At 43.4% G+C, this 13947-nt stretch overlaps 2 protein-coding genes across 3 annotated transcripts in view; one reads left to right on the top strand and one right to left on the bottom strand.

Moving 5' to 3' along the window:
- The first annotated feature begins 13 nt into the window (after positions 1-13).
- On the top strand, positions 14-1729 carry TMEM186 (transmembrane protein 186). 2 transcript variants are annotated; one of them, XM_061358290.1, is made up of 2 exons: positions 14-55; positions 841-1719. In XM_061358290.1, the coding sequence occupies exons 1-2, from the start codon at positions 29-31 to the stop codon at positions 1576-1578; spliced, it is 765 nt and encodes a 254-aa protein (XP_061214274.1). In that variant the 5' UTR covers positions 14-28; the 3' UTR covers positions 1579-1719. The 2 variants fall into 2 exon arrangements, with proteins under 2 accessions (XP_061214274.1, XP_061214275.1); XM_061358291.1 differs by lacking the exon at positions 14-55 and adding an exon at positions 367-440 and having other exon boundaries at positions 841-1729.
- Positions 1730-3274: 1545 nt separating this feature from the next.
- Positions 3275-13947, bottom strand: part of ABAT (4-aminobutyrate aminotransferase) — a 54559-nt gene continuing 43886 nt past the window's right edge. Inside the window, exons 7-16 of the mRNA XM_061358289.1 lie at positions 13388-13468; positions 13082-13174; positions 12634-12696; positions 11406-11469; positions 10577-10725; positions 9580-9717; positions 8141-8308; positions 7268-7414; positions 6641-6752; positions 3275-5444 (exon numbers count right to left, since the gene is read on the bottom strand). Of these exons, the coding sequence (XP_061214273.1) occupies positions 5323-5444; positions 6641-6752; positions 7268-7414; positions 8141-8308; positions 9580-9717; positions 10577-10725; positions 11406-11469; positions 12634-12696; positions 13082-13174; positions 13388-13468 (1137 nt within the window). The 3' untranslated portion in view covers positions 3275-5322. The remainder of the gene's footprint in view (positions 5445-6640; positions 6753-7267; positions 7415-8140; positions 8309-9579; positions 9718-10576; positions 10726-11405; positions 11470-12633; positions 12697-13081; positions 13175-13387; positions 13469-13947) is intronic.

Here is a 13947-nt window from a genome sequence, read left to right as displayed (position 1 = left end):
CCGCCCGTGGACGCTGTGGCGCAGGCGCATGTGGGATGCTGGAGTAATGGCAATGGTGAGCGGGGTGCTCCGTTAACCCTTTCCCCTTCCCTTTCCTTTTCTCCTTCCCTTTCCCGGGCGCGGGGCGAGCGGTGCCGCCTGTGAGGCGCCCGCAACGGGTCCGGGCCGCCTCAGTGAGGAGTGGAGCCGCGGTGTCTGCCGGCGGCCTCCCGCCCTCGAGGTGCAGGCCGGCTCTAGAGCGGTGCCCTCGGGCCGGGGCCGTGCCCGTGGCCGTGCCCGTTGCTGTCCGCGTGGTTTCGCGTCCTTGCAGGAACGGTGTCGGGCGTGTGCGAGCGTGAGGGCAGCGGGGGAGCTCCCTTTCTTGCCTTTGTGTTGTTCCGCACGTTCCTCGTGTTCCTCAGGGCCCTCTTGCGGCGCGGCGCTTGCTCTGCTCCATTGTGGTTAACACTTCCCTGTTGCCTTAAAATTGTCATTGAAGTGATTGTTTAACACACCCCTGGCTAGCAGCCCCACGTTCTCTTACCCTCTTTGCTTAGAGGCAGCCTGTGGTGCTGGGGCTTTTGCTTGGGTGTTGCTCAAAGACACAGGCAGAGATGCCGTGAGCCTGTGTTCAGGAAGCTTGCTCTGGTTATCAGCTATGTTCCCAGAAGTGTTTTCCCTCCTCAGCTGCAGGCATGAATACCAGCTTCCTAACATAACGCTGGTTGTAACTACAAGGTTACAGTCAGCTGGGGCTGCTGCTTGCTGTCCTTGGGTGCCTGAGGAGCAGGTTCTGAACCGAAGGGGGGTTTGGTCCTAAAGACAGCTCAAATGATGACCTGTGGGAATGTTTCCTTATAGGCTAGGCTCTGCAGAATTAGGATGAAGACCTGCATGGCACCAGCTTTTGGGAGATGTCTACAAAAGGAGCTCTGGACAAAGTCACGGAAGAAAGAGGATGTGCACCTGCCCTGGTTGTGTGGTGCATGGGTGCGTTTGCAGTCACAAAACCAGCACATTAACAGCGTTAATAATTATCCCGGGAGACAGAGAGAGCCGTCTGCCTGTCTGTGCCACTTGGCCCCCACTGCTATGGTCAGGCAAAAGGCAGCAGATGGGAAAGCAGAAGAGTTCAAGTTGGTGTACAGGTTCCCAGGGATCAAGTACTGCCGGATGGTGTCCCGACTGAAGCTGCTGCAGACCGGCACCACCCTGCTCATGCTGCCGCCTGTCTGCTACCTCTACCTGCAAGACCAGGTTTCTCAGGGTATCTTCTTGTATACAGCTGGCATCGCATTCTTTGCTGGTGCAGTGCTGTATGGTATGAGCTACTTTTTCAGACGAATTATTGGATTAATGTACTTAAGTGAAACTGGCCGTACGGTTAAAGTGGCCCACTTGACGTTTTGGGGAAGACGGAATGACATTTACTGTCCCCTAGAGACAGTGATACCTCTGGATGAAGTTGGAGATAGCAAAGGGGAGCTACTTCTCCAGTTCAAACGCTATAACAGTACAGACGTTTTATACTTTACACTTAGGTTTGGCCAGATTGTAGACAGACAGAAGTTTATTCAAATATTTGGAGAACCTGAGTGATACAGCAGCTGATTTCCAGTGATTTTCCTTGTTGCATGTTCATTGTGCTTATTCTTCTGTGAAGTTTTAACTACCAAAGTGACATCTGTCATTTTCCTATGCAAAGCTGGCTGGTAAGTGCACTTGGTGTATAAAGTAGCAGTGCTAAAGAGCAATCGTGGCTTTGTAGCTTAAGGTATGATCAGTGTCTCTTCCATGTCAGATAGTGACCTGCCTGGTGCACTGTCACCAGCAGTTCAAAGTGCCCTACTTGGAAGGTGCAGTGGGACGCTGTATTAATTACTGCTACTGACCCCAGCTGTTCCTGCTGGCATCAGATGGTTCTGAAACAGGGAAAACTCTTGTGAAGTGCTGCCAGGACAGCCTCAATTAATTGTTTCTTTCAGCACATTTCAGTTTGTCTGGGAAGCCTCTTGAAATTAAAACTCATATGTACATACATACGACAATGCTGGATGTCAGCAAGCTACATCCTCATGCATTAATGAAATTGGGATGACTGGGAGGAGCAACATACAGTGCTGGATGCAGCGTATGGGGTCCCTTGGCAGGGTCTTCCAGGACATGAACATAATGGGGCAAAACATGTTGCAAGACACATGGACAGTTCAGGTGTAAGGATAAGGTACTGACTGGGATGGTATTTCAGGGGCTGCGCATAGAAACCAAGGGAAAACATACCTAAACTGTAAACTGTGATGCTGTGGATTACAAGGACAGCCTGAGAGCCTTTATTCACTTTGGATCCTCATGATCATCTGAAAATTTGGACCGACCTGCTTTGCACATACTCATGTTTGTGTTTGTTTTGTGACTAACATTTAATCAGTGCTGTAACAAGAGCTGCAAAAACTTCAGTAAATGTTACCAAAATTACCTTGTACTATGAACAAAGCTGTCTTCTTGAAGGTTACTATATAGCCTTGATGTGTTTACCCATTTGGGCATATTTTAACATCAAAAGCTCCTTTGCCAAATACCCTTTCCACTCCCTATTCCCCCAGTCTGAGTTTACTTGAAAGGAAACAAAAAAAAGTATGACATCTGAAAGCAGTGTTGAATTAAGGCTGTTATTTTTATATGCTTTATATTTTTATATGCTTTGTATTCCATTGTGCTTGCAGGGCTGAGTACCTGTGTCTGTGACACAGTACACTGCGTCAGTGGTCTAATTCCATAGTTGTTGGCATGATTCCTCCTTTTGCAAAACCAAAACCATAGAAATGAGGAGCAGGATGTAAAGTCACATCTGCTTACTAGCTGAGCTCCTTACACTGCTCTTCTAGCTGTTAATTCACAGCAAATAAGCCAGCCCTCACCCACAGAGACATTTGGAGTGTTCTTTTCCCTGTGACTTCCTCATGCATATTGAAATTTGCATCTCTTGGTGGGTCAGCAGATGCAGGTAAGTAAAAATGCCATGTCACTGCGTGGGCTAACCCTGATTTACTATTGATTTGTGTTGAACTTTTCCTAATGGGAACTCCATTGTTTTAAATTTTGGCTGACACTGTATGGTAAAGCAACAGCAAAAGGAGAAGTGGTTCCATGGCTAAAACACCACTGCAGCAAAATACAGCAAACTGTAAGCAGCCATCATGTTTTTTGAAGGCTTATCTTCATTAGAATATATTTAATATGCACCAGCGCTTCAGTTTAGGAAGGTACTAGGTGTAAAATGAAAAGCCTGCAGAAGTTCCATTATAAATATTTTATTTAAGAATACTGATTACACGAGATGTCATTTGTTACCAATCTGTGTACAGTTACTAGTTACACGATGAAGTGTAGTTAAGTATTCGTCTCAACGTCTATTTGGCACTGTCCACAGGATGCTGTAAACAATAGTAACTTTATATGCTTCAGCTGCAGTGCTTCCTAAGTTATTCTCTAACATGATTTCATCAACATGTACACAATTATACAGTTACTGAGTGTCAGTAAAAATTATAAAAACACCTAGAGTATTCATAATAAAAGTGAAGATGTGGTAAGACTTCAAATTACTGGACCCCTGCTTCTGTAAAAGTACAAGACTTGCTAGAGACATTTACTAAAACTACTGCACTGATATGTTAAACAAACTAATTCCCAAAATGCTGTCAAATACAGTTCTCAGTTTGACTTTCATCTTGTTGATAATACACTTAACAAGGACAGCAATGACAATGAGGTTGTGCTGAACACCAGTTTACAAGTCCTTCCCCCCAGATTTCTACAACCTCTGTTCAAAAACCTGCTCAGGTTCTGACCAGCTGGTAGCAGGATTCCTGTTTCTGCAGAGGTCTACAGAAATACCATTGTTTTTAGGCTAGCAGAAGTGAGTGTACTGGGGTTTCCCATTACCAGCACTCAAGAAATAAAACAGGAAAACCACAATTAATACTTCTCAAAGCAGGTAAGAAACCTCTCATATTTTGGTAACTGTATTAAACGTAGACATTTTAATGCTCTGTCTCATTATGTTCTTAAAAATTGTGGTCAGATCATAATAGGGCAGCTTTAAAATCCACTGTGGTCCCTGTTTTTTGGCGCACAACATAAAGTTAAACTTATTAAGCAAAATGCAGATATTTGCTAGCCAAGAAAAGGGGGTAAAAAAGGCACTAGACCTAGTTCAGGTCAGCCTTAAGCAAACAACAAAGAGCACATAGTAAAGAGACATCTAAAACAATTCTGAGGAGAAATGTATTGACAAACTGTTGACACTTTTTGATCTGTGGCCTTCTAGAAGATCTCTTTAAGTATCAATGACAGAATAAACTGTTAGAACAAACACAGAAGTACTCTGTATTACAGATGTGCAGTTAGGACTAGGCCTTCACTGTAGTGGCTCCCACATCAGGTAACTGGCAAGATCAAGCAATTCTGCTTAGTAGTTTTCCAAAATGCCTCAAGTATTTGTGTAGAATGTGTAAGAGATAAATGAATGCCTGTTGTGTGGTTTGGGGTAAATGGCAGCAATTCATTCTGGGTTGCTGAGAGGTGGTAATAATGTGCTTCACACAATTCTCTAAGCTTTCTCAAATGAGATACTTCGAGGTGTAGTCTTCTCTGCACAAGTCTGATTGTAAGAGAAGTCAAAAGTTTTAAAATCCAGGACAAGGGAAGAAGCATGAGTACTTGAGTTGCATGTACAGCACTGCACATGTGGCTGAGTGCATTAGTGCCTCTGAAGTGGTGTGTGTGCAGGCTGAAAGTTGGGCAGAGAGTAGTTGATGGTGTCCTGATCCAGTTGGTATGACAGGAGTTCAGGGGCATAAAACTGTAAAACAGTGTGTTTGGCAGTGTGGGAAAGCAGAGCTTTCCTTGAAACACTGGGTTTATTCCAGCTACCATTAGAGAATGGCACTTTCTGTATGGCAGGCTTGTGGCTGCTTCTGGATACAAGAGTAAATGTGCCAGGATTACGTGTGCAAACAGACTGTACCAGGTCATATTCAGACTATCAAATAGTCAGGACCATGAATGTAGAGAGGACTCTGCAATTAGTATGACCCAAGCCAGAAGATGGAGGGCCACAGCATCTACGAACGCACAGTGCGGGATAGCTGCATGTACCTGCTGGTGCCCAGTACCAATGCTCTGCCTGGGTTGAATTTGCATGGAGCAGCTTGCCTTGGGCAGGATTACAGACAGAACACAAACCTTAGTTTATGACTTTACACTTATCTCGTAAGTAGAGAAGACATGAATTAATGCAAACTAATTTCATAGTCAGCGTTCAGTGCGAGGGAACTGCTTTTACTTGAAGTTTGCTAAGATGTCACTGAAAATGTTCAGGAAGAGGTGTGCGTGGTGATCCTTGAAGATCAGCGTTGGACGGAAACGAATTGATCTGTCGCCACAGCCTCCCAGCACAACACCTAAATCAAGCGTAGAACAGGTCCTCTAGTCATTTCCATCCTTGCCAAATAGCCAGAAAACGAGGTTCATCTCACTGCAGGGGCTGGGAGAACTCCCCAGATCACTGCTAACCACACAGCAATACAGCACGCAGTCAGGGGTTCAAAAGGGCCTCAAGCTGCACAGCAACTTAGAACACAGTGGGTGCCTGTAGCTAAAACACCTGGAATGTTGGGACTAATCTAAACAGCAGTGGAAAGACCTCCAACAGCATCTGAGCCTTCAAAGCTGCCATGCTGTACCGGTTAAGTACCGCAGTGCCACAAAGTGACACAATAGGTTTCTTCTAAACAAAATTGCAAGCTACTTCATTTTTAATGACAAAATATTAAAATAGCTCAGTGCTGGCAAACAACTTCCTGCAGTACTTAAAGTGCATGGTATTGTTTTTACCCCAGAATCAATTAAATTCTTTGAAAACTCCATGGCACAGAGCTGAGCTTGCCTTGCCTTTAGTCAGAGCCTTGGTTACCATGAAACAAACCACTCGCCTTCTCTCCCTGCTGGCTTCGTTTCCAAGAATAAAAAAAATATCAGTCTTTAAAATTGTGCTTTCACAATAGTTTAGATGCATCGTGCCCGCTTCAAGAGATACGAGTAACAGCAAAAACTGACAGCAGCAAACCCAGGGCCCCCACACAGTTAAATTCAATGGGCACATTGGGCTTCAGATACCTGGGCTTTTCTACAGCTGGTCATGAGCTCTGTAAAAGAGGGATGTAGTTGTAGATCTGTGCCCATTTTAGGCAGCACATTGTATTTCACTCTTGGGTATTCCATAAAATTCCTATCTTTTCCTCCCTTTCTCCTGAGTGACACTTACATTAGCTTTCTTCCCATTTTCCTGATCTGTGTCTAGAAGTAATGTGTGCCTGGGTGCACCTAGGGTCACTGCAAAGGAATATGAAAGGGATGTCGCAAAAACTCTTGCCCTAGATGGAGCTCTTCAGCAATGTTAGACATACACAGAAAGGTAAACACACACCATGGAGCAGACTGGTCTGATGTTTCTAGAAAATGTAAGTATTTCCAGAAAAGTTAAATACAGTTTTGTTCATAATTGTAGTACACATACCCCATAGCAAAAAGCAAAATTTAAAACATTACATACACTACTGCTTGTCACTTGAAGCTAATCCACACACAGCGTTCTTACCTTTGTTTCTGGCTATTGTAATTAACTTGTTTCTAGTTGCATCATCTGGAGTGTCAAATGAACAAAATGTTCCTCTTCCTCTCACTCTGCTGATAAGATGGGGGTAACGAGCCTGCAAAGAAAGGCGAGGAAGTTGGGAGGGCAGCTGCTGCCACGGAGGGGACCTGGTGGCAAACTCTGCTCTGCCAGCATCCTCCTATGGAAACCTGCTGCCTCTGATGCTACGGTGGAGCAGAGCTATTGCAGAGGTTCAATGTCCCACCCAACCCGCAAGCTCGCTCTTTCCCCATCCTCCTCCCTTACAAGAGTAACCTTTTTTGGGTAGTACCAGTTATATTGTGGCCCTCCAAAGGACGAAGGTTAGAGTATTTTGTGTTCTCCTGCCTGCTATGCCTTGAGTTGTGGAGACAGCAGAGACAGTATGTGGGTTTATCCTGTGCAAAATGCCTTCTGGGAGGCAAGCATCTGTGAGCCTACCCTTACATGCCTGTCTTGATTTTCCTTCTCACGTGGGGCTCCAGAGTTGAAGCTGGAGTTCCTCAGTCCAAGAGTTTGAAGTCCATGAGGTCAGGTCCTACCTAATGAGCAAGTTTCAACTTCTTATCTCTAATACTTCCAGGTGTTTACCTGTAAATCCAGCAGCCCGGTCAGTAGTGCTTTCCCTGCATGGGTTGCGTTGTTTAGGAGGTCTTCTTTTTTAATAACCTTGATGACTTCAGCAAGCAAAAGGTTCTTGGATGGGTCTCCAAGCCAGGTATTAAAAATCCGATAGGGCTTGGGAAAGAGTAGAAAGAGAGTTGTGAAACATATTAACAGGTAAATCACTACAATAAAGAAATGCAAGCTGTCAAACTGGTAATGCAAACATCTGGTGTATGAAAAATCGTGCATTCATCTCACCAGCCCCCTTTTTTTGTTGTAAAAGCACAATACAGCTGCCCTGCTGAGCAGAAACAAAGGGCAGCTACTTTATGCTACAAATTCAGGTCATTCTGTCTTGCTGCTCTAATATTTCACTGAAACATGGCTACAGATGACAGGGAAATCAGCATCCTCTATAGAGGTTTTACATTCAAGCTTTATGTTCTCCCACCCGCCCTTTTTTTTTTTTTCTTTTTTTCATTTATTGCATCTAAAGGGCCATTAATGCAAAGAAGAAATGTCACTGACAGAATTCAAAATGCTTGCATACAAGCTCTGAAGATAACAAGTTGCCCTACAGTTTGTGGTTGGATTTTGTACTGAAGGGTAGTTCATTAGGCTAAATCCAGTTCTCTCCTTCCCACCAGCTTTATGACCTTTGTGACTGACAGCAACTGGAATAAAAGCGAAGACACAACAACTTGTATACAAACACAAAGCAAGTGTCTATGAAATAGCAGCTCCATCCAGCTGAACCTGTGTTACTGAAGGAAAGCTTGTCTATTCCATGGCCACTACAGTTACTTGTGAATGGGTCTCCAGCTAGCATGAAGTTCAAGTCCCATTGACAAATCTTACAGCATTCGGCCTGAACTCCTCTTTGTAGAAAAACCCTCCTGTCATCATCTTCTTACTGAAGGATACCACATCGGCTGGGTCATCCAGGCCCCAGTGTTCATGCGCCCAGAATTTTCCTGTGCAGCCACATCCTGTCTGCACCTCATCCACCAAGAAGGCACAGCCATGCTGTAGAGACAGATGTAAAGAGCAGGGAATGAGCCCTCCTTTCCAAACAAAAAATGCCTCCCTTAGTGAACAGATAAATAAAAGCCAGTTACAACATCCCTCCTGCCTCTCCCTTCACAGCTCCAAATCTCCCTTCCTCACCCCTCATCCCAACACCACTCCCTGCACTAGATTTCACTATTAAAAATTCAGCTGTCTGTCTCTGAACGGCACGAGAAACATATTTTCTACCTAAATTCACAAAGTACATGGTTTTATACAGCCTTGAACATTTTCTAGAGGAGACCTGAAAACATCTGGGAAGAACCTGGGTGGCATTTTCAAAGCCCTGAGGGAAGTAGAATATAATTTATAGGAGGTTTGTTTGTTTTAAATAAGAATTCTCTGCTTCCAATCTGAGTCAGGCATTTGTGCATAAGGGCAGTATCAGCAGCCTGATCCATTCAGCCCAGGGTCTAACCTGATCCTGGAAGATCTGCCTTTTCAGATGTGTCTGCTGAAAGAGCTGCCTATTTTAGCCAGCAACATGCTTATGTGAAGTACCATTCTGCTGCAACTTTCAGATAGGGAGATCAAGCTATGTCATGATATGGTAATGAAAAACAATAGGTTAATACTTTTGGCAGCATCTTGTTTTAGACAAGGCAAACCTTTTCACTTCACCTCATTTATTCTATCACTCCAGCATGAGTAATTGTTAACTATGGGAAAAGCTGCTTTTTCTCGTGGCAGAACAGAATTTCCTAAACATTACCTATACCCCTTTCTGTAAGCACACAAATGTTTTGAGGGTGAAAAAAGCACTGAGTCGGTCTTACTGAATATCATCACTTCTAAGTTACTTCACTTTCCAAGTATCAAGACATCTGCATTGTTTTACTGCAACATCTTTTTTTTTCAATTAAAAACAAGTCTGTCAATAAAAAAATCATCCTTTTCCAAACCTGCCTCTTCTGAAATTGTTTGAATCCCCTCAACAAATTTCCATTATAATTCAGAGAACATTACTGTGAAATCCACAGTTAACGAATCAGAGCAATTTCTCTCTCAGACATTAGAAGAAAGCACTAGGTGTGCATCCAATGGAAAAGAATGTGCTGTGCTGATAAGGGACTGCCTGTATCTGAATACACAAACATAACTACCCCAACTGCTGTGAGGAAGCCTGGAGGTTCGCAGGTTGCCTGAGGTAGGGGAGAGGGCCTCTGGAGACACCAAGAAGTATTTGCATGTTTAGCTACCACTGAGTGAACAGTGAAGTATTTGATTACCTTTCTGGCAATATCCCGTAGCTTTCTGAAGAAGTCATCAGAAGCATGATTGTCACCACCCTCTGACTGTATTGGTTCTACAATGATTCCGGCCACAATCTTCTTCTTTTTCCTGTACTTTACAATCAGGTCTTCCACCTGTAAATCAAACATTTATGGTACATTCGCTTTTCAGGAATTTGTACATTTCCTGCTAGAAAGGTTAAGTCTCAGCAACACAACTTCAACATTTCAGAGGCATTCCTGGCTATAAAGGTGTTAGGAACCCTGAGGTTTGGCACGTTTGCATAAGAAAAACGTGCCTCCAGCACACCACAGCTTCTCTGTAGTAGTTTATGTGGTGCTCCAAACTGTGCCCTATTTCAGTTCCAGTCACAGGGCACACCATGCCTTGCTCCCCACCAGCACCTCAAAAGAGATCCCTTGGAAGTGGCAGATCCTGGCTCCCAGTAAGCCCAACAGGCAATCACATGGTTCTGGTACCTGGAGACAGTTTTCCTCCTTAAACGCTGTTCTGGCCACCTTTCTTCTCTCTGGGGCTAGAGAAGGCACAAAATCCCTGCCCACTCCCTCCCTGCAGCCATAGGTAAGACCACAACTTGATGCCAGAAGGCTACCACAGAAAAGCTGAAAAACCTGAAAACACTGTTCCAGGTTCTCTTTGCAGAGGATTATACACACTGTGCTCGCTCGTTGTGAGTCCCCCTTTGCAAGATCTGGCAGACAGGTTCACTGTGATACAAGGAACTTCTCCTGCATGTGGTATTTCACTTTGGTAGGGTTCATGTAGACCTCCAACTCACAGTAAGCTTAGCTGTTCCTCTGAAAGGCAGGGACAAACTTCGGACCGTAAACAACAGTGAATGCTGCTTCAATCACATGCTGCTCCAACCCCTGAAAACATTCTTCTAGTGAAAACCAGCTAATCCTACTAACACTATTCATGATTTAAAAAAAAAAAAAAAGCAACTAGAAAGCTGCCAGGGATTTTTTTTACCTCCTCTAAACAACGGGCTTCTTCCTGTTGATTCTCTTTCACAAAGTCTTCCAGAGGATACTTTAGCCTTGGAAATGGAGCAATAGGCCAGTCCAGCGATGGAATGTCCAATTTGTGAATTGCTTTAGAGTGAGTTGTAGCTAAGCAACCTAAACCCAGAAAAACAAAAATTGAAGTAATACCTGTCTAGGAACAATACAGGAAAAATGCTACCCAGAGATGAAAAACTGCCTCACACCAGGACTGTAGAATTCTCTAATTGCTCTGGTTTTACTTTAGTTTCTGAAATACTGGGCAATTTGGTTTAGCTAAGCTTAGTGAATTGCTCCAGCTTTTAAGTGTCAGTTTCCACATGCATGGTTGCCAAAGAACAGGAGAACCTCTGTCAGTGTGAACAGGGTGCTTAGATGAGATGAGTTTCACCTGACCAAATACAACTGCTTGCAAAGCTCAGAACGGGTAATGTGTTTACAACAGGGATCGAGCCAATATAACATGGCAAAAATTAGTGATTGTGTGCATGTTGTGGTGATTTTACCCAGGAGTTACTTTTTTACTAGTATAGGTAGGAAACATCAGATTCAGAATGAACATAAGAGACCTTCTGAAAATAATTATTATATATATAACATTAATTCCCACTGCCACTCAAACACTCTGTTTCAGTACTAGTGTGGCTTGCAAGGTTCTTCAGCAAGTCTGCATCTCTCTAATGGAAAACAGGAGACTAAGGACAATAAAACACTTCTCGGGAATCACGGTGAGATGACAGTGCAGCAGTGAGAGGAGGCAAAGGGAGGAGGAGGAGCTGTGCCCGTGCTTGTCTTACCCAGTGTCCTCCCGTGGAAGCTACCCATGAAGGAGAGCATGGCATAGTCAGGGCAGCCGGGGGGCTGGAGGAAGATCAGAGAGGCAGCAGTCAGGGACATGGACACACGTCAGCGTTGCTGCCTCCCTCAGCACTCCCAGTGGAGGCACCAGGCAGCATTAGTCACCCATTTAAACATCACATTTGTCATCCCCTAATAACTGCCCAGCCTCCTCAAATACATCATTAATACTAATGAATACTTGGCAGCTTACACTGTATCATAGTAACTCTTCACACATGAGGTTACACAAAGGCTGAACATTCAGTCGGATTGGCCCTTTTTGTGCAAACTGTGAGCATGTGTATGGGATGCTCGGGGATGGTGATCACCACAAGTGATCATTAGTTTTACATGTCCTATGCTATCTTATAAAATTCCTGCTCCTTCAGGTCATGATGTGCCATGTTATTTATACTGGACAGCCATCTGTCTGACCAAGCTGTGAGCAGCATCAAGAACTTCCTAATTCTGAAGACAAACAAACAAAGCCCAACAAAACTCTAGAAGAACCCTCCTCATTTTTAAAGCCAAATGAGCTCCCTAATCCCATGTGAATGCATTGAATGCTTGTAACTACAGAAGTGCCATAGATCATACTGGGACCAGCAGGTTATTTCTAACACATTTATCTCAAAGACAGCAAATACTGTCTTCTGCTGTTGTTGCACGTTCAAATTTGTGATTGGCAAGAGCCAAATCACCATCCATCTATCATGTATGCTCCTCAGGCGATGTTTAGGTTGGATATTAGGAAAGAACATCTTCACCAGGGGGGTGGTCAGGCATTGGAACAGGCTGCCCAGGGCAGTGGTGGAATCACCATCCCTGTGCGTGTTCACAAACCGCATGGACGAGGCCCTTAGTGACATGGTTTAGTGGTGGCCTTGGCAGTGCTGGGGTAATGGTTGGACTTCTGATCTTAAAGGTCTTTTCCAACCTCATTGAGTCTACATGATTCTACAATGCCATGAAAAAAGAGAGAACTTCCCAAGATTTACAACTGAGAAGGATGCAAGAATACAAGCAGCGGGTCTTGATATTTGTTGGGAGCAGTTTATATTTCACCATTTCCCATATTTACAAGCCCGAGATTCCACTTAAAAAATAAAGCTGATTTTTCTTCTCAATCTTCCCTTATAAATCCAAGCCAATGGTACCTGAGGTGTGCAAAAGAGCAAACACTACCTGGTTAATTACACAGGATTCCAGTTCCTCCTTTGTGACATTGTTATGGCCCCTCTCCTTGTTCTGCAAAAAAAATCCCAAAGAACCTGATGATAGTTTTTCTGTAGCTGTAACCAAAGCAGTTGTAGCTGAACCACAAATTAGTAATGCTGGTATGCCAAATTAGAGCCAATGAACACACTCACAGTGGCTCCTAGATAGTGACTGCAATCTGCATGTTCTTTATTTCCTTTTCTTTGTAATTTCTAAAGCTGTATCAATACAAAGTGAAAGCTCAGATGAAGACTTTTAAATAAAGATTTTATACTAGGTTGAACATAATTAACACCACAAACAAGACAACCTCCAAGCCTTACTCTGGTTTACAGTAACAGTTCTGATAATGAATTTTTTCATTATACTTATTTTACATTGAAGGCTACAAAAATTATCTTAATACTTTACTCACTCTGTACCACAGAAATATTGCTTTAAAGGCATTTTCATTAGAGCAGGATCCACAAGCCATGGTGATCACCTGTGACAGGCCCTTAGGAGCCACCTGTCAATGAAGACAGAAAATTACTCTAAAATATTACACATAATATCACATAGTGATGATAACACTGCTCAGTCATTACCATCATCAGCTTCAGTATAATGGGAGACTAGGATGAGGAAAGACAATTCCCTATCAAAGTCCATAACATCCTTTGATTTGCCCCTGCCCAAAAGCACAGAACATGGTAACTCATCACTGCTATCTCAAACTTACTGATAACAAAGATTCCTTCAGTCTTTCTGCAAAGTTCTCTGGAGGCAAAATCCCTAGGGCAGGTCTGTTGACAAAAGTGCTCTAGAAAGACAAAGACAAATTGTTAGGTTTTACTATCACATAAAAAGGATCGTGTTGATACCAAGGCAGTTACATTTTATTCTCATTACAAATACTTAGCCAGAAATTTGTATTGTGGCAGAAGGGGTTTTAAAACCAGAGGACAATACTCATGTCTTAGAAAATGTTTTTCTGCCTCACTCTTAATACTTCATTCTTGCAGGACTCCTTAGAGAAGGGGCACACAAACCGATACTGACATCTCTGCAATATTGCCATTTTAGTTGCTCAGTCTCATTTTTCCTTATACACAGGGAATACACTTCAAAATCTTAATTACTTGCCTTCAGTTTGTATAGGTAAATCTAAATACAATTAGCATAGCAGCATTTTCTTCCTTATTGAGCCTCAAGACAGACCATTGCACAACACTGTTGTTACAAACATCCTCCAGATACTATTACAATGGGAATCAGGGCAACAAGGCAAAGTGAACTTAA

The sequence above is a fragment of the Neopsephotus bourkii genome, unplaced genomic scaffold (assembly GCF_033783945.1).
Source record: "Neopsephotus bourkii isolate Nb327-2 ecotype Australia unplaced genomic scaffold, CSIRO-AGI_Nbou_v1 NB_940, whole genome shotgun sequence".
NCBI lineage: Eukaryota > Metazoa > Chordata > Aves > Psittaciformes > Psittacidae > Neopsephotus > Neopsephotus bourkii.
This window is presented reverse-complemented; position numbering and strand designations above follow the sequence as displayed.